We start from the raw sequence: 23,894 nt of genomic DNA, 5'->3' as shown, positions 1-23,894 counted from the left end.
GAAAAAAAACCCCCCCCAAAAAAAAAAAAAAAAAAAAAAAAAAAAAAAAGCTATATGCCTATACTGCCAGCTACTTGGGAGGCTAAGGTAGGAGGATCACTTGAGCCAAGGAGTGCCAGCCTGCAGTGAGCTATGATAGTGACATTGCACTCCAGCTGGATGACAGAACAGGACCCTATCTAAAAAAATAAAAAAAATTTAAAAAAAGAAAAGAAAAGAAAAGAAAGGGACAGCTACCTCTAACTTAAATATGCATACAGATCACCTGGGGATCTTAAATGCAGATTCTGATTCAGGAGCTCTTGATTGAGGCCCAGGACTCTCTTCTTTTCTCTCTTCTTCCTCTTCTTCCTCCTCCTTCCCTTGGCCTCCCAAAGTGTTGGGATTACAGGTGTGAGCCATTGTGCGCAGCTGACGCTGCACTTCCAACAAGCTTCCGGGTGATTCTGAAACCGCTGCTCTGGTGAGCATGCCTGGAGTGGCAGGAGATAAAGGAGTGGTTCTTGAACCTGCCTCTAGATTAGTAACATCCCTGCCAGGTGCCACCCCCAGAGATTCTGATGTTATTGTTCTGGGGTGTGGCCTGGGGTATGGCCTGATTTTAAAGCTTCTCAGGTGATTTCAATGCAGCCAGGATTGAGAACACTGGATTGGAGGGTGGTTATGAGTTCCCAAGGCCAGGTTCTGAACAAAGGAGCAAACACACTGTCTCTCATTTTCCTTCCTTTCCATCTCTCTGTTCTTCCATCCAGTCAAGTCTCAATTCTACCCCTTCCATTCCACTTTTTGTGGCCCTTCTCAATTTGCTTAAAATAAAAAAGATGACATGAAAACAATATTAAATGAAATTTTGATAAAGCCATTCATAATTTCAGAGCAGTTTTCCACACATCACTGTAAAGTCCTCAAACACATTTGACATTTGAGATTGTGGCCATCTATTTTGGTCAGTGCATTTTTTTTTTTGACTCATTTTTTGTGTGTGTCTCATTCTGTCACCCAGGCTGGAATGCAGTGCTATAATCTCAACTCACTGCAACCTCTGCCTTCCGGGTTCAAGTGGCACAATCTCAGCTTATTGCAACCTCCGCCTTGCCTCAGCCTCCAGAGTAGCTGGGACTACAGGTGCGTGCCAGCACGCCCGGCTAATTTTTTGTATTTTTAGTAGAGATGGGGTTTCACCATATTGGCTAGGCTGGTCTTGAACTCCTGACCTCAAGTGATCCGCCTGCCTTGGCCTCCCAAAGTGCTGGGATTACAGGCCTGAGCCACTGAGCCTGGACTGTGAATGTGTATTTTTGTTTCCAAGGAAAAGAATCCCTCCCAAGCAAGCTCAAGCAAAAATAAGAAGACAAATATATTTTAAGGCCCCGGGGTCTCAACATGTGGCAGCCCTGACCAAGGAGAAGGTCGCATACGATTAGATATGAGGGGGCCCTTTGGGATCATCTAACTCAGTCATTCTCAAACTGGAGAATGCATCTAAATTACAGGGATGGCCTGTTAAAATACAGCTTGTGGCAGCAGTCCAGTTTTGTGGAAGACAATTTTTTGGCACCAGGGACCGGTTTTGTGGAAGACAATTTTTTCCATGGACTGGGGCCAGGGGATTGTTTCAGGATGATTCAAGTGCATAACATTTATTGTGCTCGCCTGCCTGGCTGCCTGCCTGCCTGCCTGCCTGCCTTCCTTCCTTCCTTCCTTCCTTCCTTCCTTCCTTCCTTCCTTCCTTCCTTCCTTCCTTCCTTCCTTCCTCCCTCCCTCCCTCCCTCCCTCCCTCCCTCCCTCCCTCCCTCCCTTCCTTCCTCCCTCCCTCCCTCCCTCCCTTCCTTCCTTCTTCTTTCTTCTTTCTTTCCTTTCTTTTCCTTCCTCCCTCCCTCTCTCTTTCTCGCTCTCTTTCCTTCTTTCCTCCTTCCCTCCCTCCCCCTCCCCTTCCCCTCTCCTCTCCTTTCTTGATGGAGTCTCTCTCTGTTGCCAGGGTGGAGTGCAGTGGCACGATCTTGGCTCACTGCAACCTCTGCCTCCCAGGTCCAAGCAATTCTCTGCCTCAGCCTCCCTAGTAGCTGAGACTACAGGTGCATGCCACCACGCCCAGCTACTGTTTTTTATTTTTAGTAGAGATGGGGTTTCACCATGTGGCCAGGATCATCTCATTCTCTTGACCTCGTGATCCGCCTACCATGGCCTCTTAAAGTACTGGGACTACAGGTGTGAGCCACTGCGCCCAGCCTGTGCACTTTATTTCTATTATTACATTGTAATATATAATGAAATAACTATACAACTCACCATAATGTGGAATCAGTGGGAGCCCTGAGCTTGTTTTCCTGCAACTAGACAGTCCCATCTGGGGGTGATGAGAGACAGTGACAGATCATCAGGCATTAGATTCTCATAAGGAGCGCACAGACTAGGTCCCTTGCATGCACAGTTCACAATAGGGTTTGCTCTTATGAGAATCTAATGCTGCCTCTGATCTGACAGGAGGCAGAGCTCAGGCGGTAATGCTCACTGGCCTGCTGCTCACCTCCTGCTGTGGCTAGTTCCTAACAGACCAGGGTCCCGGTGGTCCCCATCTATGGCCCCGGGGCTGGGGATCCCTGGATTTCAGAGCTCCACTGTCTCTGATTCAGGAGGTCCGGGAGCAGCCTGGCAATCTGCATTTCTAACACGTCGCCAGGTGGTGCAGATGCCGCTGGGTGTGCTCCACACTTTGAGAGCTGCCGCTGTAGTCCACTCCTTCGTTTTACAGATGTGGAAACTGATCTCTAGGGAAGGGAGTTGCTGAACTTAGAGAACCCAGGTGCTGTGACAGCTGTTTCTTCTACTTCACTCTGCTGCCCCCCAGTGGCCATTTCAATATTGCCAGAAACCCGTTTTGGGCACCTGTCTGAAATGACAACGTTATTACGTAAATTAAAACATGAACCATTCTTGTTTTTTGTTACAGAGCTCCTTGTATAGGAGGTGACTTTATCACATTCCTTACCGAAAGCAGTTGGAACGCACATTTTACTATCATTAGGCAGGCATATTGCAATAAAGTAATTATTAAAATGATCATAGAAATGTGCAGACAGGTGCAAGACATAATTTTAAGGGGAAATACAGAAAAGCAAATTGTGCTTCTGTTCATATCACAACTCTGTAAAAACTACCTAGTGTCTCTATATTTATAAAGTATAAGAAGTCTTGGAAGCATATACACCCAATTGCTAATCAGTTATTTTTATGAGGTAGGATGTTCAGGAGACTTTTACTTTCTTGAACTGTGAAGAGTTATTTTTGGCCGGGTGTGGTGGCTCATGCCTGTAATCCTAGCACTTTGGGAGACTGAGGCAGGCAGATCATACGAGGTCAGGAGTTCAAGACCACACTGGCCAACATGGTGAAACCCAGTCTCTACTAAAAATACAGAAATTAGCCTCGTGTGGTGGTGAGTGCCTGTAATCCCAGCAACTCAGGAGACTGAGGCAGGAGAATCACTTGAACCTGGAAGGTGGGGGTTGCAGTGTTGCAGTGAGCCAAGACCACACTATTATACTCTAGTCTGGGCGACGAGAGCAAAACTCTGTCTTAAGAGAAAAAAAAGTTATTTTTACACAGATTATAAATTATCTTGAAAAGGCCCCTGGCTATTTCATGAAAGGAAAACAGCTTATATATATGGATATAGAGTTTAAGGTCACCAGAGGCCAATAGATGCTATAAGAGTGTGGTGGAGTTATAAAGGGAACAACATTTATTTCTGACATGGATTAAGGTTGATTTAATAACAAATTAATATTTAAATGAAGCACACAGGGAATTTTCGGCACATGAAAGCCAAGGCCAGAGAAGGTGTCCTCCGTGTGGTGTCTCACTGTCTGGGCATGGTGGGAGCCTCTTTCCTTCCTCATTTCTGGGCCTGGAGGCTTTGATGGGACAAGGTCCAGGGAGGATGCTGTGGAGTCCTAATAGCCCTGGATGTGGTCAGAGGGAGCCACCGCCCTGCTTCCTGTCAACACTCATTCTCATTTGCTCTCCTTCCAGCTCAAAGCAGAACTCCTGGACATTGCCACAGAGAACCAGACGCTCAATGAGACCCTGGGTTCTTTGTCGGATGCGGTTGTAGGTCTGACCTACAGCCAACTGGAATCTCTCTCCCCCGAGGCTGTGCATGGAGCCATCTCCACCCTCAGCCAGGTCTCAGGTTGGGCCAAGAGCCAGGTCATCATCTTGTCTGCCAAATACTTGGCCCATGAGAAGGTCAGCTGGAGTTTTAAACTCTTCTTTATTTCCCCTGAGATGACCTAAGTGTATTAGTCCTCCCAGGCTGCCATAACAATATACTGTAGATTGAGTGGCATAAACAACATACATTTATTTCTCACAATAGTGGAGACTGGGAAGTCCAACATCAAGGTGTCACAAATGTAGGTTTTATTCTGAGGCCTCTTCTCTTGGCCTGTAGGTGGCCTCCATCTTGCTGTGTGCTCACCTGACCTCATGAGAGCAAGCTCTCTGGTGTTTCCTCTTACAAGGAAACTAATACCATTGGATCAGGGCCCTACCAGACCATCATTATCTCATGACGTCATCTAACCCTTAAAGGCCTCACCTCCCAATACTATCACATTGGGGGTTAGGACTTTGACATACAGATTCTTGGGGGACACAAATATTTAATCCATAATAGTCATATACACACAGCAGGGGCAACCAATCAGTAAGAAGATGATGCTGAGGAGGACTGCCTGGGTTCAAATCCTCGCTTTGCCATTTACTAGCTCTGTGACACTGGGCAATTTGCTTACTTTCGCTTTGCCTCAGTTTCTCTATTTGTAAAATGTGGACAACAATAGCACTTACTGCTGGGCTACGTGGCTCACACCTGCAATTTCAGCACTTTGGGAGGCTGAGGTAGGAGGATCACCTGAGGCTAGGAGTTTGGGACCAGCCTGATCAATGTGGTGAAATCCCGTCTCTACTAAAAATACAAAAATTAGCTGGGCGTGGTGGTGCACGCCTGTAATCCCAGCTGCTCGGGAGGCTGAGGCAGGAGGATGGCTTGAACCTGGGAGGCGGAGGTTGCAGTGAGCAGAGATCGTGCCACTTCACTCCAGCCTGGGCAACAGAGCAAGACCCTGTCTCAAAAAAAAAAAAATTAAACAACAACAACAATAACAAATCAGTAGCACTTACCCTGTAGCATTGCTGCAAATATTATGTGAGTTGGTACACATGAAGAAGCTAGACCACCAGGTGACACCACAGAGTATGAGCTCAAGGGGCGTTAGTCATCACTGAGTGGTATCAACGTGTGGGACTCATCCCAGGATTTTCCTGCCTGCTGTTGAGCTGCTATTAGGTTGATGCAAAAAGCAATCACAGTTTTTGCCATTACTTTGGGATTAGGGATGATGCTATTTTATTCCAATCTTGGGCTGCAGAGAAGTAACTGTCAGGCAGACAGTCCTCTTTGGTGGGGACGGGAGTCTTAATCTGTGTTCTAGCTGCTCCTGGGGTAGACAATGGACATTCTTTTGGGGACAGTTAGTGTCCCTGGGTTGGGTCCAGTCCAGAGGGCTCCAAATCTGAGAGACTTGAGTTCTAAGCATTTTGGTGTCATCTTTTTTTGTTTGTTTGTTTGCTCTTGTTACCCACGCTGGAGTGCAATGGCACAACCTCAGCTTACTGCAATCTCTGCCTCCCAGGTTCAAGCAATTCACCTCCTCAGCCTTCCGAGTAGCTGGGACCCATCACCATACCCAGCTAATTTTTGTATTTTTAGCAGAGACGAGATTTTGCCATGTTGGCCAGGCTTGTCTCAAACTCCTGACCTCGTAATCCACCCGCCTTGGCCTCCCAAAGTGCTGGGATTACAGGTGTGAGCCACTGCGCCTGGCCTTTGGTGTCCTTCTCATTTAGTCCACACTCCTGGCCACTTCCCAGGATGCAAACTGGCTCACAAGGATTAGATTAGGACCCATTCCAATCAAATAATAATAACAAACATTTATTTATTTTTGGCTTCTGGATATTAATTTTAATTACTTTGAAACAGTATAATTTACTATCAGATGTTTAACAAGCATCCATTATAATTGCTAAACTGTGAATTCAGTGTTAACTGTGTCTGACTAACTATACAAAACTCATCAATTTTTCTTTTGACGAAATGTAGTAGGCTGGGCGTGGTGCCTTATGCCTGTAATCCCAGCATTTTGGGAGGCCGAGATGAATGGATCACTTGAGGCTAGGAGCCCGAGACCAGCCTGGACAACATGGTGAAACCCTGTCTCTACTAAAAATAGAAAAATTAGCTGGGCATGATGGTGCATGCCTGTAATTCCAGCTGCTTCCAGGCCGAAGCAGGAGAATCGCTTGAACCCAGGAGGCAGAGGAGGTTGCAGTGAGCCGAGATCGCGCCACTGTACTCCAGACTGGGCTGGGCTACAGGGCAAGACTCTGTCTTTTTAAAAAAAAAAAAAAAAAAAAAGTAGTAGAAATCTCAAAGAATAAAAGAGAAACTACTCCATAAAGGTCATGTTTACTAACCTAGCACCATAATTCCAGTGTTAGTACCTCCCATGCAGCTGGAAGGAAGAAATGGGAAGAGGTGAAGATGTTGAAAATGTAAGGGGCTCCATTTTGCTTGCTCTAAAGCGAAATACCACAGTGTCTCATAAAGAAGAAAATCACTGAGGTTGGAAATGAAAACAAAAGCTTTTGATTCAGGTGGTAAAGAGGTTTAAGAGTTATAGGTAGAATCCACGCACCCAGAAGGCAGTGCTGGAGTCGGCCTCAGGAACTGAGGGGTTTCTTCCCCTTTTTTTCTTTTTTGAGACAGGGTCTCAGTGTGTTGCCCAGGCTGGAGTGCAGTGGTCTGATCTTGGCTCACTTCAGCCTTGACCTCCCAGGCTCAGGTGATCCTCCCACCTCAGCCTCCTGAGTAGCTGGGACCACAGGGGTGTGCCACCATGCTGGGCTGAGTTTTTGTATTTTTTTGTAGAGATGGGATTTTGCAATGTTGCAGGCGGATCTCAAACTCCCGGGCTCAAGCAAACTACTCGCCTTGGCCGCCCAAAGAGCAGGAGTAGGGGATTTCTTCTTGGCATCCAAGTCTTTTTAAATTTCTTCAAGTTTTTAAAGCTAGGTTTGGTATGTCATGGTTCTGAGCCAGCTATATTTCAACCACATTCTCCAAAGTAAATCCAAGTGGGAACTGGAGCAGGATGTCGGTAGGGAGGGCGAGAGGGGGATGAAGGGCAGCTGTACCTCCGAGGGCTGGTCCTAGCCTGCTTCCTCCATCGCGGGGCTAAGGGAGGGGGATGTGGAATAACAAACATTTACTGAACACTTACTATGTGCCAGGTTGTGTTCTAAGTGAGTTAATCATTTAATCCAACAATCCTCTGAAGTCAGTAGTGCTGTCATCTTCATTGTCCAGTTCATTCATGTGAGGTACAGAGTGTGTAAGAGAACTGGAAAAGGCCACATCAAAGTTACGCAGCTGGGATTGAACCCAGGGCACCTGGCCTCAGAGGCATCTTGTTTACCTCTGGCGGTCACTGTCTCCAGCATGGCACCATGACCAATGCCCACTCATTCCCACTTTCTGACTCAGGTACCGGGCCAGCCCATTCATCTGGTCTCTTCTAGCCTCATGGTGACTTTACGCTGAAGGCTTTGAATCCTTGTTTCTGGACCTCGATTGGGGCTCCATGGGTCCATCTTGACAGTCCTCTCTGAATTTGATTTTAGGGAGTTAGGGAGACTGTTGTGTTCCCTCCTAACCCAGGACAAAGTGGTTTGTTTCTTTTCTAATATCCAACTCTTCCTACTGAGGGGTGAGGCCACTTTTACTCAGAAGGCAAGAGGTCAAAAGGTCAAAAGGTCATGCCTTCTTTGAAGACAGCATGAGATCACCCATTATACACAGAATAACTGAAGGAACCCACTCAGCTGTCTTTTCATAGAACCAAAGCATGTCCTTAGTTATATGGAAAACTTTCTAGCATCTTCACTCTAAAGGAAGGAAAAAAACCCACGTATAATTTCTTTCTTTTCTTTTTTCTTTTTTTTTTTTTGAGATGGAGTTTTGCTCTTGTTGCCCAGGCTATAGTGCAATGGCACAGTCTCGGCTCACTGCAACCTCTGTCTCCTGAGTTCAAGCAATTCTCTTGCCTCAGCCTCCCAAGTAGCTGGGATTACAGGCACCTGCTACCACACTTGGCTAATATTTGTATCTTTAGTAGAGATGGGGTTGTACCATGTTGACCAGGTTGGTCTTGAACTCCTGACCTCAGGTGATCCACCCGCCTTGGCCTCTCAAAGTACTGGGATTACAGGTGTGATCCACCACACCCGGCAAACTCTCTTTCTTGATTTGATAGAAGGAAGGAAGGCCTGTGGAGGCAGCATCTGTCTGGCTCACTGCTGTGCCCCTAAGGTCTCACCTATCCCAATACTTGGCACATAGATGGGCTGAGTGCATGTTGGAGAGGTGAAAGGCGGGAGCAGAGCCTGACTGTGCGGCTGCTCCTCTTCCAGGTGCTGTCTTTCTACAATGTCAGCCAGATGGGCGCGCTGCTGGCCGGGGTCAGCACCCAGGCCTTCTGCAGCATGAACTGCAAGGACCTCTCACAGGTCCTGAGAAGTGCCATTTCCCAGTACCTGTCTGACTTGTCACCTGCCCAGCAGCAAGGTATCCTCAGCAAGGTGAGAGGATGATGTCTGGTGCTCAGCCACATGTCACGGGGTGTGTTTTTGGGGTTTGGTGAGTGGGTGTGACTTTGGACCATGAACCCAGGGCTGGGATTGTCTCAGTCATTGGTGTCTTGGCTCTGCCTTCTCCTGGTGGCACACCTTCCCTCCTTTCCAGACAGAGCCCTTCGGTCATGCTGTGATTCTTCCCAGAACCCTTTGTTCTCCCAGACAATCTAATCTGGAAGACTTTTCTTTTTTTTTTTTCTTTTTTTTGTTTTGAGACGGAGTCTTGCTCTGTCACCCAGGCCGGAGTGTAGTGGCGCGATCTTGGCTCACTGCAAGCTCCGCCTCCTGGGTTCACGCCATTCTCCTGCCTCAGCCCTCCAAGTAACTAGGACTACAGGTGCCCAACACCGCGCCCGGCGAATTTTTTGTATTTTCAGTAGAGATAGGGTTTCACTATGTTGGCTAGGATGGTCTCCATCTCCAGATCTTGTGATCCACCCGCCTCGGCCTCCCAAAGTGCTGGGATTACAGGCTTGAGCCACGGCGCCTGGCCTAGAAGACTTTTCTTAAATCAGGTTTCCTGATCTTATAACACTTCAAGTTTTTTTTTTTTTTTTTTTGAGACAGTCTTTCTGTGTTGCCCAGGCTGGAGTACAGTGGTACGATCATAGCTCATCACAGTCTTCCGGGCTCAAGCAATCATCCTGCCTCAACTTCCTGAGTGGCTGGGACCACAGGCATGCATCACCATGCCTGGCTAATTTTTTAACTTTGTAGAGACATGGTCTTGCTATGTTGCCCAGGCTAGTCTTGAACTCCTGGCCTAAAGCCACCATGTTTGGCTAATTTATTCATTTCTCGTAGAGATGGAGTATTGCTGTATTGCCAGGCTGCCCAACTCCTGGCCTCAAATAATCCTTCTGCTTCAGCCTCCAAAAGTGCTGGGATTGCAGGTGTGAGCCACTGTGCCTGGCCTAAAATTTGTTTTTCAAATCTAAAAGTAAACCCCAAAGTTCTAGGGTGCATCTGAAAGCCCTTTTCATGGTCCACAGCCATGTCTGTATTCTGTTTTTTTGTTTGTTTGTTTAGATAGGGTCTTCCTCTATTACCCTAGTCAGCATGCAGTGGCATGATCTTGGTTCACTGCAGCCTCCACCTCCGGGGCTCAGGTGATCCTCCCACCTCAGCCTCCCAAGTAGCTGGGACTACAGACCTGTGCTGCTCACTAATTTTTGTGTTTTTTCTAGAGATGGGGTCTTGCCATGTTGCCTGGGCTGGTCTCAAACTCCTGGGCTCAAGTGATCCACCTGCCTCGGCTTCCTACAGTTCTGGGATTACAGGCGTGAGCCACCATGCCTGGCCCCTTTTTTACTTGTCAGGGAGTCTTTTGACATCTTGCCCTATCAGGTCTGTTCTGTCCAATGGCAAAATCTGTTAAGAAACCAAAACTTGGCCAGGTGCAGTGGCTCACGCCTATAATCCCAGCACTTTGGGAGGCCAAGGTGGGTAGATCACGAGGTTAGGAGATTGAGACCAGCCTGGCCAACATGGTGAAACCCCCTGTCTCTACTAAAAATACAAAAAATTAGCTGGGCGTGGTGGTGCACTCCTGTAGTCCTGGCTCTTCGGGAGGCTGAGGCAGGGAAATTGCTTGAACCCAGGAGGTGGAGATGTGGAGATTGCAGTGAGCCAAGATTGTGCCCCTGAACTCCAGCCTGGCGACAGAGCCAGACTCCCATCTCAAAAAAAAAAAAACAAAAAAAAAAACAAAAAAAAAAAACCCCAAAAAACCTAAGGGGTTTGGCCTAAAACACCAACATCTTACAGATAGCAAGTAGCCCATACAGTTAAAATAAAGAAATAAAGAGCATGAGTTGCATGGGTTTTGGAATCAGACAGACTTGGGCTTGAATCTCACTTACTGACTTTCAACTTATCACACTTGAAGTCTCTGTTTCCTCACCTGTGAAATGGGGATGATGCTACTCTCCACTTCCTAGGGTTGCTGAGCTGGTCTGATGGATTTTATTGCCTGTGTTGTAGTGTCCGGCCCTTCCTTAAAGCTCAATGCATTTTTTACAAGGTTGTTTTGATGCTTCTCACTTTTGGCAGATGGTGGAAGCTGGAGACACTGCCTCAGGCATTGTGGAGATACAAGGGGCTTTCTTTAAGGAAGTGTCTCTCTTTGATTTAAGGAGGCAACCTGGATTCAACTCTACAGTCCTGAAGGATAAGGAACTTGGAAGGAGCCAGGTACTGCCATGAAGCACAGATCGATCCTGTATTTCTGACTCTCTGTCTTGTGAGAATGAATGGTCTGTTTTAAAGTTAATTTGATAAAAGAAATTTATTTCTGTGTGATTAGTATAGGAGGCAGAATAGTATAGTGTTAAGAAGTTGGACAGGCTGAGGCAGGAGGATCGCTTGACGCCAGGAGTTTGAGACCAGCCTGGGCAACACAGCAAGACCCTGTCTCTACAAAAAGTTAAAAAATTAGCCAGGCGTGGTGATGCATGTCTGTGGTCCCAGCTACTCAGGAGGCTGAGGCAGGAGGATCACGTGAGCCTGAGAGTTCCACAATGCAGTGAGCTATGGTTATGCTACTACTACACTCCAGTCTGGGCAACAGAGCAAGACCCTGTCTCTTAAAAAAAAAGTTAGACAACACCTGAGCATGAATTCTGGCTCCCACTGATTTATTAGCTTTGGAGAAGGTCCTTATATGGCCTCAGTTTTCTCATGTGCAAAATGGGGATAATTTTGATAATAAAATGAGGGTCACTGTTATATGCCACGTGGGTTGTGTGCTATAAATATTTGCGGCTATTATGTGTGTTATTAAATGCTGTGAGCATTGAGGCCACTTGGGGGGATGGTGCTGTTGAAGTGGATTCTCTGCCTTAGTACCGTCCTTGACTTCCTTTGTATCCAGTCAATCTTCATTACATGCACTCAGGAAATGTTTATCAAGCACCGCCCAACAATGCGCCAGGCACCGCTCACAGTGCTGAGAGTGCAAAACTGAATGAAATCCCAGACACAAATCCCTGTCTGTTGCAGGGGCTCTTGCTCAGGGTCTCTCATGAGGCTGGATGATATCCCGGTTATCTATTGCTGTGTCACAAACCACCTCTAAATTTAGTAACAGTGGCAACTGTTTTATTTTATTTTGTTTTATTTTTTGAGACAGAGTCTCTCTCAGTCACCGAGGCTGGAGTGCAGTGGCACTATCTTGGCTCACTGTAACCTCCTCCTCCTCCCGAGTTCAAGCAATCCTCATGGCTCCGCCTCCTGAGTAGCTGGGATTACAAGCACACACCGTCATGCCAGGCTAATTTTTGTGTTTTTTATAGAGACAGAGTTTCACCATGTTGGCCAGGCTGGTGTCGAACTCTTGACCTCAAGTGAACTGCCCGCCTTGGCCTCCCAAAGTCCTGGGATTACAGGTGTGAACCAGGGCACCCGGCCAATAGTTTTATTTTGGAAAATACCTCCTGCCACCAAAGACTTCAAGATACTTTTGTCCCACTGAGCTGATGGGATTGCCATTTCCTGAGATGGGGAAAGACCGTGGGAGGGTCCCCGAATTTGACTCTGTGCCCAAGGAAATCTCTGGGGCCATAAACAGTGTCCAGAACTTCCCTCCATCGCCCACTCCTTTTGCCTGGGCTTTTGTGCTGCTTTCTGGCTCTCAGCTACCATATCTAACGCTAGATCATAATTTATTCTGTTTGGGGAATGATGCCCAAAGTTTCAGAGTCTATAAAATAGACAAATGTAGTACTTGATTGCATCTGCAAGCTAGGGATTCTGTAAAATTATGTTCCTTAAAACAAATGACTCCCTTGTCTACTTGGCATTGTTCTAGAGTGCTCATTGGGGGGTGGTTTGAAGGGAGTGCATGCTGCTGGCTGCGGGTACTTTATTGCTGGTGCTTTCTAGCCCATCCTGGTCTATTCTGGGATGCCTGGTGTTCAGGACCTGGCAGGTGCACATGTAAGTAGGAGCCACAGGGAGTTCTCAACTGGTCAGCAGTTTTGTAAATCACAGGAAGTAAAACTCCAGCCTTGCCACCAACATCTTTGCCTCTCATCTGCCTCATGGGGCGCAGAGAATCACGTGGAGTGTGAGAACAGGGCTGTGGAATTACCTTGACGCTGGTTCAAATCCAGGCACTGCCACTTAGCGATGGTGTAGTCCTAGGTAACTCACATAGCTTGTTAAGCCTCCATTTCCCCATCTGTAAAATGGGATTGTGGAGCACCTGCCTGATGGGGCCTCACAGTGTTGGGCACACGCTGAGTGTGCCATCAGTGCTGTCAATCATTCTCTTCTCGCAGGCTCTGTTCCTGTATGAGCTTCTGTTAAAGACCACCAGAAGGCCTGAGGAGCTTTTGAGGTAGGAAAATGTAACTTGGCCTGGGTGCCGAACAGGCCCTTCAGAACCTTTTGCCAGAGCAGCCTACTTTCCCAGGAGGGAGAGTTAGGCAGTCACATCTGTAGCTTGTGTCTGATCATATCTGCCTTCTCTTGCTCTTTCTTTCCTCTCCTCCTCACCTCCTTCCTCTCCTGAGTCCCTTGTTTTGTTTTCTAGTGCTGGGCAGCTGGTCAAAGGCGTGACCTGCTCACACATTGATGCCATGAGCACTGACTTCTTTCTGGCCCATTTTCAGGATTTTCAGAACAACTTCGCCCTGCTTTCACCGTATCAGGTACCGTTAAAGCATTTTTCAGCTTCTAATTCTCACTCCCTACCCCAGTCACTGGGCCTGAATTAGCTGTGGCGTCTAAAGATCTTTATGCCAGAATTATTTAGACGCAAGTGATGACTTAGGGCCAAAGATTGAGCCAGGTTTTTTCCAGTTTCTTTTTAAACAGCTCCAAATACCCACATCTCTACAGCCAGAGTATCAACAGATTGGTTATTCCATACTCAAATTTGAACCTTAAAATATATTCATAAGGGATAGTATTTTGCGTGTTCGTAATTACGTTCTCGTGGGATGAAAGGTGATCCTCTAGCTAATATTCCAACATTTTCCAGGAGTAGCTGTGAATGCGAACAGTACTCTGAGAACATTTTCTTTCTCACTTAAAACTTCATTTTCCAAAAGATTATGGAGGCTATTTAACCCTTTGGGGAGATTAGAAGCAGTAACTGATGTTTTTTTTTTTTTTGAGACAGAGTCTTGCCCTGTCGCCCAGGCTGCAGTAGAGTGGCACGATCATGGTTTACTGCAACCTCAACCTCCTGGGCTCAAGAGATCCTCCCGCCTCAGCTTCTTGAGTAGCTGGGACTAAAGGCACACACCACCATGCCTGGCTAATTTATTTATTTTTTTGTAGAGATAGGGTCTTGATATGTTGTCCAGGTTGGTCTCAAATTCCTAGGCTCAAGTGATCCTCCTGCCTCAGCCTCTCAAAGTGCTGGGATGACAGGCATGAACCACTGCACCCAGCCAGTGACTGATTTTTCACAGGGTCTAAGCTAGTAAACACAGGCCTTGCAGCATTTGAACTTTTGGTGTGAACCGTTGGCTTACAGACTCCTGTAATGGATAGAAAAAGCACCTTCTCAACTCTGGCTTTGCGTTTCAGACTAGAATGAAGAATTTCCAAAGAGGAAATTATCTCCCAGAAAATCAGGAAGCATAGAGTGCTTGCTGTATAATCCTTCAAGATCATTAGAGGAATATGCAAAGTTTTAATGAAGCTCTCTCATTCCCTTGGGCTGTTAATTCTGTTAGTGATTCTCAAAGTTGAGCTTGCATCAGCATTGTCTGGAAGGCTGTAAAAACACAAATTGGAAGCCCCACTCCCAGAGTTTTACATATAGTAGGTAAGGGGTGAGGCCTGAGACTTTGCATTTCTAATCGGTTTGCTAGTACAAACCACTGAACTATATTAAAAGACCTGCCCAGGTGGGCAAGCCAATAACTGAGCAAATGGCTGGAGGCCAGACCTGCTTTGAGGAAGACCTACATGTTCGAGCAGGAAGAGTTACCCCAGTGAAGGTGCTTTCCTAGGCTTCCAGCTCTCAGAGCCTTCACATACCAGTTAATTAGATAATTTGTCTTTCTCATTTATATTTTTACTAAAAACACATTATTATTATTATTATTATTATTATTATTATTATTATTGAGACAGGACCTTGCTCTGTTACCCAGGCTGGAATGCAGTGGCTCAATCTTGGCTCACTGCAACCTCCGCCCCTGGGTCCAGGTGATTCTCCTGCCTCAGTCTCCTGAATAGCTGGGATTCTAGGTGCCCACCACCATACTTGGCTAATTTTTGTGTTTTCAGTAGGGATGGGGTTTTACCATGTTGGCCAGGCTGGTCTCAAACTCCTGACCTCCAACGATCCACCAGCCTCAGCCTCCTAAAGTGCTGGGATTACAGGCATGAGCCACCATGCCCATCCTGAAAACACATAATTATTACAAAAAAAACAAAAACAAAAACAAAAAACCACAATACAGAGAAAGTAAAATTTCCCCAAATTTTCCCCAGAGCAGTTGTTCTCAACAGAGTACTGTTTTGCCCTCTTAGGGGACTTTTGGCCCATGTCTGCAAACACTTTTGGTTGTCACAACTGCAGCAGAGCTATTGGCATCTAGTGGGTAGAGGCCAGGGGTGGTGTTCAACATCCTACAATGCGTAGGACAGCACCGGTACACAGAGGTATCTGGTCCAAAATGTCAGTAATACTGAGGTGAGCAACCGTGTTTCAGAGGTAACTATAAAGAACAGTTTGCTATCATTTTTGAGAGTTTTCTTTTACATATAAAATATAGGCCAGGCGCAATGACTCATGCCTGCAATTCTAGCACTTTGGGAGGCTGAGGTGGGAGGTTCATTTGAGGACAGGACTTTGAAACCAACCTGGAAAACATATAGCAAGACTAACTGTACAAAAAGTACAAAAATTAGCCAAATGTGGTAGCACACGCCTGTAGTTCTAGCTACTTGGGAAACTGAGGCAGGAGGATCACTTGAACCCAGGAGTTCAAGGCAGCAGTGAGCTATGATCGAGTCACTGCATTTCAGCCTGTGTGATAGAGTGAGACTCTAACTCTAAACCAAATTTAAAAAAACTTATCTATTTACATGTAATATAAAAACCACAAGTGGGCTGGGCATAGTGGCTCACGCCACTTTAGGAGGCCGAGATGGTGGATCACTTGAGGTCAGGAGTTCGAAACCAGCCTGGCCAACTTGGTGAAACCCCATCTCTACTAAAAATACAAAAAAAAAAAAAAAAAAAAAATTAGCCATGCATGGTGGCAGGTGCCTGTAATCCCAGCTACTTGGGAGGCTGATGCAGGACAATTGCTTGAACCAGGAAGGCGGAGGTTGCAGTGAGCTGAGATTACGCCACTGTACCAGTGGGTGACAGAGTGAGACTCTGCCTCAAAAAAAAAACCCCAAAAAACCACAAGTGAGTTCATACTATACACACTGTTCTGTTTATATATATAGCTAAGATATATATATATATATAGATATGTAACTATATATATAACGATATATATAGTTAAGCTATGTATAACTATATAATTAAATATAACTATATATAGTTAAATATAACTGTATAACTATATGTGTAGTTAAGCTATATATATAGTTTAACAGAATAGTGTGTACAATATGAGCTCATTTGTGGTTTTTACATTATAATATAACTATATATGTATATGCACATGCATAAAATAGCACAGACATCATTTAATGTTCATATATATAAATCTACCTTATTTAAAACAAAGTAGGTGCACTATTCCATTGTATGTATATACCATAATCTACTTAACCAATCCCCTGCTGAGGAATATTAAAATTATATCTCCCTTTCTTGCAGATATAAAACAATTGCGATGAGCATCACACTTAAATGTCTGTGTTCATGTTTGTTATTGCAATTTTCTCATCCATAAACTGGGCAGAGTAGTGGTACCTACATCATAGGGTGCTGTATTGCATAAGTGAACACATATGAAGCACTTAGAATAGTGCCTGGCACACGGAAAGCACTACTTGTGTTTATTCTTCTTCTTACTGCACTAAATCCCCAGAACTGCTTAATCTTTCAGGTTAATTGTTTGGCGTGGAAATACTGGGAAGTTTCCAGGTTGTCTATGCCACCTTTCCTCTTGGCTGCACTCCCGTAAGTGAACATCAGCCCCCACTTTCTGGCTCAGCAGTAAGATCGGTGGGAATCACTGAAGTCAAAGTGATTCTCTCCCCACTGGGTTTTCTTGAGGAACTAGAGGCAGAGTGGAGCGTGCCTTAGACAGTTAAGCCCTTGAGATCCAGGATTTCAATTCTGAGTATCATATAGACATTTCAGACAGACCTTCTTGCTTTTCATGTTATGTAAAAACCAAGCCAAAGCAACCGAAGCCTGACTGGGTGTCAGTGAGGCAGGTCCCATCTGGCCTGGCTTTGTGGCTGTGCCAGGCTTCAGGGGAATCAGGGCTGATGGGAGTAGTAGGTGTTTCTCCTGGCATGTGTGAGCTTTCAGGCCTGCAGGGTAGCCCTGCTTTTCAAACATGATCTGGACATTGTTTCTCTCCTTTTCTCCTTCTTTATTTCCTTCTACCTTATTTTGCTTTTATTGTCTTCATTCATTCAAAAAAAAAAAAATTCATTGAGTACTTGCTGTATGCTAGTTCTCAGATAGCTAAATTTTCTATCTGAAAATTTAGAAATTCCTATTAGTTTATCAGACCTTATAATCTCATGGTGGGAGAGGGAATAGACAAACATGAAGCCAATTATAGTATCAGGTTGATATTTGGTTGAAAGCAACAGAACTGAAACTGAAACTGGATTATGCAATAAAAGGGAATTTTTGGTTCAGGTAACTGGAAAGTTGAGAGGGACTTCAGGCATGGCTGGATCTAGGGGTTCAAATGACGTCATTTGTTTCTTGTCCCAGCTTATCTCTGCTGGCTTCACTATCAGGCAAGTTCTTTCTCTGTGGAAACCCTGGCAGGTCTAAGGTTAAATTTTCCCAGCTTCATATTCAGGGAAAAGAGAAAAACATTCTCTTCCCATCGTTCTCAATACATGTCTTGGGTTTGACTCTCATTGACCTTAATTGGGCGAATTTGTTTTCCTTGAACCAATCAGTGAGGTTGGGAGGATGGGTAACTTTGACTGACTTTAATCTGTATTGCACCCCTGGGGCTGGAGAGAAACCATAAGGTCTTAGAGTGAGAGAGATGGTTTTCTGAGAAAAACCAGGTGCTTTCCTAGAAAGCCAGGTGCTGTTCTACACCTCTGTTAGCACAGAGGTGTAAGAACATGTTTCAGGGAAGATGTTGAATCTGGTTTTCGAAAGGTCAGGTGGTGGGGTTGAGTAGGCCAGATGGGTTTCAGGCAGCCTTTCTCAACTTTTTTATTGCTTTCCAAAGGAGAGGCAAAGGAGAGGGATAATGAGCACTGGGCACAGAGGAGAGAATATCACCTATAGACTGGAGAGACAGAGGAGACTGAACTAGTGCTAGATCAAGAGTTTAAGATGGACATTCCAGGCAGTGGAATGGGGATGTCTGGTTCAGCAGTGGGTAAGAAAAGCAAATCACTCTGGGAACACATGGGGGTATATCTGCGGAGTAGATAGGGGAGAGAAGGCCAGAGAAGTAAGGAACATCAGATCATGGGGGCTTTGTGAAGTGAGGAGTTTCACTCATATTCTGTGTGCAGCCATCAGATTTATATTTCAGAACGATCATAGCCACTACCCACATGGAGGACAGAATGCAGGGAGGATGAATGGAAAGAAGGGAGACAGCTGAAGATTATTTCAGTAACCCAGATCTTGGCATGGCATTTCTTCCACTCATTCATGTCTCAGCTCAAATGGAACTGCCTTAGAAGGGGCTCGTTTGATTATCCCCATTGTCATTCTCTTTTACAGAGCCATTTTATTTTCTTCCTTACATTAATTAATTAATTACTTTTTGAGAGTCTCCCTCTGTCACCCAGGCTGGAGGGCAGTGGTGTAATCTTGGCTCATTGCAACCTCCGCCACCTGAGTTCAAGAGATTCTCCTACCTCAGCCTCCCCAGTAGCTGGGATTACAGGTGTGTGTCACCACACCTGGCTGATTTTTGTATTTTTTGGTAGAGACAGGGTTTCACCATGATGGCCAGGCTGGTCTCAAACTCCTGACCTCAGGTGATCTGCTTGCTTTGGCCTCCCAAGTGCTGGGATTACAGGCGTGAGCCACTGTGCCTGCCTTCTTCCTTACATTTATTAATAGCTGAAATGACCTGTTTTATTCATTGGTTTCTGTGTTTCCTCTCTCTACTAGAATTAAGCACCATGAATGCAGGACCACTTGTGTCTTGTTCATTGTTATATTTGGTGCCTAGAATAGTGCCTGACTTACTGTAGACGTTTTGTAGATATTTGCTGGATGAATGAAGAAATAAATAAGACAGTGGTACTGGGAATGGAGAAGTAAGAATAGATTTTTGTTGTTGTTGTTTTGAGACAGGGTCTCATTCTGTCACCCAGGTTGGAGTGCAGTGGTGCGATCTCAGCTCACTGCAACCTCTGCCTCCCAGGTTCAAGTGATTCTTCCACTGCAGCCTCTGGAGTAGTCGAAACCCCAGGTTCATGCCACCATGCCCAGCTAATCTTTTGTATTTTTGGTAGAGATAGGATTTCACCGTGTTGCTCAGGCTGGTCTCAAACTCCTGATCTCAGGTGATCCACCCACCTTGGCTTCCCAAAGTGCTGGGATTATAGGTGTGAGCTACCATACCCAGCCGGAAGTAAGAACAGATTGGGATAATACTAAGGAGATAGCAATAACAGGCTTGGGACAAAGAAAGAAAGGAGTGTGGGATAGCACAGAGGTGGAAGAACATGTTTGGGAGAAGATGTTGAATCTGGTTTTGGAACAGTCGAGTGGTGGGGTTGAGTAGGCCGGATGGGTTTCATGCAGCTTTTCTCAACTTTTATTATTGCCTTCCAAAGGAGAAAATTTTAATTTCTCCTGAATGAAAGAAATTATACACTGAGGAAAAATATTCTGAGTAGGAATGAGTTTCAGTGGGTCACAGATCATAACAGTCTTTTTTATCCCCCATCCAAACCAGTTTCTCCTTTTTGAGGGTGACCTTGACCCTGTTGAGAATACATGGTCAAGAGCTGAAGGATCAAGAGCTGAAGGCAGAGTTCTGGACTGGAGATGACAGAATTTCTCTTTCCACTCTTTTTCTTATCTTTCTTTCTCACTTTCTACTTATTCTCTCTCCTCTTTGTCTCTTTTTTCATCTACTTTTTCCTTTCTTTTTCATCTCCCCTCAACCAGTCCATCAATCAACATGTTTATTTATGGAGAACCCATTATCTGATCAATGCTCTGGGGCATAGAAGAGGAGCATGATGGGAAGTTTGTTCCCACCCATAGAAGAGGGTCATGATGGGAAATTTGCTCCCACCCATAGAAGAGAGCATGATGAGAAGTTTGTTGCCCATTCATAGAAGAGATAGCATGATGGGAAGTTTGTTCCCACCCACAGAAGAGGAGCATGATGGGTGGGAGACTTGCTACCTGCTGCAGGGAGCCAAAGCATCACTGGGGAGAACAAACATTTAAAGAACGTCTTTGGGATGAGCTCTTGGGCATGTGGACCCTGATTTTAGGGGTCAACAGGAGCAGCCACATGTTCCTCCTCTTGTTCTCCACGTCCCTCTCCAGGGCCCGCTACCTGGCTTCTGTCCCAGCCTCCCAGTGTGTGCCCTTTCTGATCAGCCTGGGGAAGAGCTGGTTGGATTCCTTGGTTTTAGATTCCCACAAAAAGACTTCAGTCCTCAGGAAAGTGCAGCAGTGCCTGGTAAGAAAACTCTTGGGCATTCCCTCCCTCTGGGTGTCTGTGGCCATCTTGGGGAGCCCTGTGAGGGATCTGGCTGGGATCTTGAGCCTGCTCTGATGGCCAGAAGTCTGACTTGTGGGTCTTGAAGCTTACTCTAAAGCTGCTGGTTGGAACAATCTTGGCCATTGGTTCTGGAGACTTCTGCTCCAGGGTCCAAAGGAGGGGAGGCTACTCTGGAGGAATGGAAAGAGCACAGTACCCAGAGACTGGGTGCCAGTGATTGGTTATGTGGCTTTGGGCGAATCACCTTTCCTCCCTGAGCCTCAGTCTTCTCATCTGTAAGGTGGGGGTAATAGCACATCCCCCATAGAGTATTTTTTTTGGGGGGGGGCAGAGTCTCACTCTGTCACCCAGGCTGGAGTGCAGTGGCGCGATCTCAGCTCACTGCAACCTCTACCTCCCAGGTTTGAGCGATTCTCCTGCCTCAGCCTCCCAAGTAGCTGGGAATACAGGTGTGTACCACTATACCCGGCTATTTTTTGTATTTTCAGTAGAGACAGGGTTTCATCATGTTGGCCAGGATTGTTTCAAACTCCTGACATCAGGTGATCCACCCACCTCGGCCTCCCAAAGTGTTGGGATTACAGATGTGAGCCACTGTACCCAGCTTCCTCATAGGGTATTGAGAGCATGACATGGGCAATGTGTTATTTAATGTAAAGGCTCAAAGGCCAGACTGTCTGGGTGTGAATCCTAGCCTTGCCACTAGCTGGCAGTTTCTTTTTCTTTAAAAAATGGATAATAGTATTACTTACTCCTTACAGTTACTTTGAAGATGACTAAATTGAGACCCGTAGATACTCAGCGCAGTGCACATAGGAAACACACAATAAATGTCAACAATTTTTGTCATTTTGCAAAAGTGCAAAAGAGCTTTGAAGGCTTTCAAGTGGCACACAGACTTTGAAGTGCTGTTTTCGTTGTTGTGGTGCTAATAATATAATGGTGGTTGAACTCTGGAATATTCTTAGAGCAGTAACAATGACAGTAGTGCTCAATTACTGAGTGCTCCTGGTGTGCCAAACCAGGGTTTTCCAGATTTCTGAGGCCTGCATCCCTGGGGAAGATCAGGTCCCCTTCCATCTCTAGGAATCTGTGGCAGGTAGGCAATTCAGATCCTGGAGTCTTTAAGAAGTTTGGGATTGGAACTTTTTTTTTTTTTTCCCTCTTTTTTGAGACAGAGTTTTCCTCTGTCACCCAGGCTGGAGTGCAATGGCATGATCATCTCGGCTCACTGCAACCTCCACCTCCCGGGTTCAAGTGATTCTTGTGCCTCAGCCTCCTGACTAGCTGGGACTACAGCCATGCGCCACGACGCCAGGCCAATTTTTGTATTTTTAGTATAGATGGGGTTTCACCATGTTGGCCAGCCTGACTTTGAACCCCTGGCCTCAAATGATCTGCCTGCCTCGGCCTCCCAGAGTGCTGGGATTATAGGTGTCAGCCACAGTGCCCACCTCACAGGATATATTTCTAATGGTTCATGATCTTATGCTCTGCTGGAACTGCCCATTGGCTCCACTTTTTGGGTTTAGGACAACTCCATTGCCGATGAGTACACTGTGGACATCATGGGGAACCTGCTGTGTCACTTGCCCGCAGCCATCATCGACAGGGGGATCTCCCCCAGGGCCTGGGCAACTGCTCTACACGGCCTCAGAGACTGTCCAGACCTCAACCCCAAGCAAAAGGCTGCAGTGAGGCTGAAGCTCCTGGGACAGTACGGGTGAGGAGTGGCTGGGCTTGGCTTTTGGGGCTGTGGTATGCTCTGTGGAGGGACACTCAACCTTGGCTTTCCTGCCCTGCAAACAGAGTCTCTGGCTTAGGATGAGATAAAATTATTAGGCTTATTTTGGAAATGTGACCTTTCTTCTTTTGGCTTCAGATTTTTTTTTTTTTTTTTTTTAAGACGGAGTCTCACTCTGTGGCCAGGTTGGAGTGCAGTGGTGCAACCTTGGCTCACTGCAACCTCTGACTCCCTGGTTCAAGCGATTCTCCTGCCTCAGCCTCCCGAGTAGCTGGGATTACAGGCATGTGCCACCACGCCCAGCTAATTTTTGTATTTTTAGGAGAGACAGGGCTTCACCACGTTGGCCAGGATGGTCTCGATCTCCTGACCTCGTGATCCACCCGCCTCGACCTCCCAAAGTTCTGGGATTACAGGCATGAGCCACCACGCCTGGCCTTGGCTTCAGATTTGCTGTAAAATGGAATCAATAGTAGCTTCTCTACAAATCTCAAAGAGTTGTTACTTACACAGCTTGGCATATGAAGGGGAAATTTGGAAAACATGGCCTTTACAGATGCACAGCAGTGGTATTATTATTAGTTTAAAGACTATATATATATATTTTTTTGAGATGGGGTCTTGCTCTGTCACCCAGGCTGGAGTGCTGTGGCACAGTAATGGCTCACTGCAGCCTCAACCTCCTTGGCTCAGGTGATCCTCTCACCTCAGCCTTCCAAGTAGCTGGGACCACAGGTGCACATCACTGTACCCAGCTAATTTTTGTATTTTTTTAAAGGGATGGAATTTCATCATGTTGCTTAGGTGGGTCTTGAACTCCTGGGCTCAAGGGATTCACCCACCTAAGCCTCCCACAGTGTTGGGATTATAGGTGTGAGCCACCATGCCTGACCCTAGAGTCTATTTTTAAGACTAGTTTTAGGTTCTCAGAAAAATGGAGAGGATAGAGATTTCCCATATCCCTCTGACCCCATACATGCATAAACTCCCCCTGATCAATATCCCCCACCAAAGCTGTACATTTATTAGAACTGATGAACCTATGTTGACATTATTGTCATTGGATTCTCATTGTCACCCGAAGTCTGTATTTTACATTAGGGTTCACTCTTGGTGCTTTACATTCTATGGGTTCAGACAAGTATATAATAACATGTATTCACCATTATAGTATCATTTGGAGTATTTTCGCTGCCCTAAAAATCCTTCCGGGCTTTGCCTGTTCATTCCTCCCTCACTCCTAATTCCTGGCAACCACTGATACTGTTGCCTTTTCTAGAATATCATATATTTGGAACCATACAGCAGATAGCCTTTTCAGATAGACTTATTTCACTTAGTAATATGTACTTAAGTTTTCTCCAGGTCTTTTTTTGGCTTGATAGCTCACTTCTTTTTAGTGCTGAATAATATTTCATTGTCTTCATGAACCACAGTTTATTTAGCCCTTCACCTACGGAAGGACATTTGGTTGCTTCCAAATTTTGGCAATTATGGATAAAGCTGCTATAAACATCCATATACAGGTTTTCATGTAGACATAAGTTTTCAGCTCC

The 23,894-nt window shown here is 45.8% G+C and overlaps 1 protein-coding gene across 2 annotated transcripts in view; it reads left to right on the top strand.

Moving 5' to 3' along the window:
* OTOA (otoancorin) overlaps positions 1–23,894 on the top strand; it is an 81,017-nt gene that overhangs the window by 26,246 nt on the left and 30,877 nt on the right. For both annotated transcript variants that reach the window (XM_025370732.1, XM_025370733.1), the window contains 8 exons: positions 4,033–4,248; positions 8,536–8,703; positions 10,810–10,950; positions 13,038–13,096; positions 13,292–13,409; positions 16,791–16,864; positions 20,417–20,552; positions 22,127–22,317. In XM_025370732.1, coding sequence (XP_025226517.1) covers positions 4,033–4,248; positions 8,536–8,703; positions 10,810–10,950; positions 13,038–13,096; positions 13,292–13,409; positions 16,791–16,864; positions 20,417–20,552; positions 22,127–22,317 — 1,103 coding nt within the window. The remainder of the gene's footprint in view (positions 1–4,032; positions 4,249–8,535; positions 8,704–10,809; positions 10,951–13,037; positions 13,097–13,291; positions 13,410–16,790; positions 16,865–20,416; positions 20,553–22,126; positions 22,318–23,894) is intronic.

Source organism: Theropithecus gelada, chromosome 20 (assembly GCF_003255815.1).
Source record: "Theropithecus gelada isolate Dixy chromosome 20, Tgel_1.0, whole genome shotgun sequence".
Classification (NCBI taxonomy): domain Eukaryota; kingdom Metazoa; phylum Chordata; class Mammalia; order Primates; family Cercopithecidae; genus Theropithecus; species Theropithecus gelada.
Note: the sequence above shows the minus strand (reverse complement) of the source record. Positions and strands in the feature narration are given on the sequence as shown.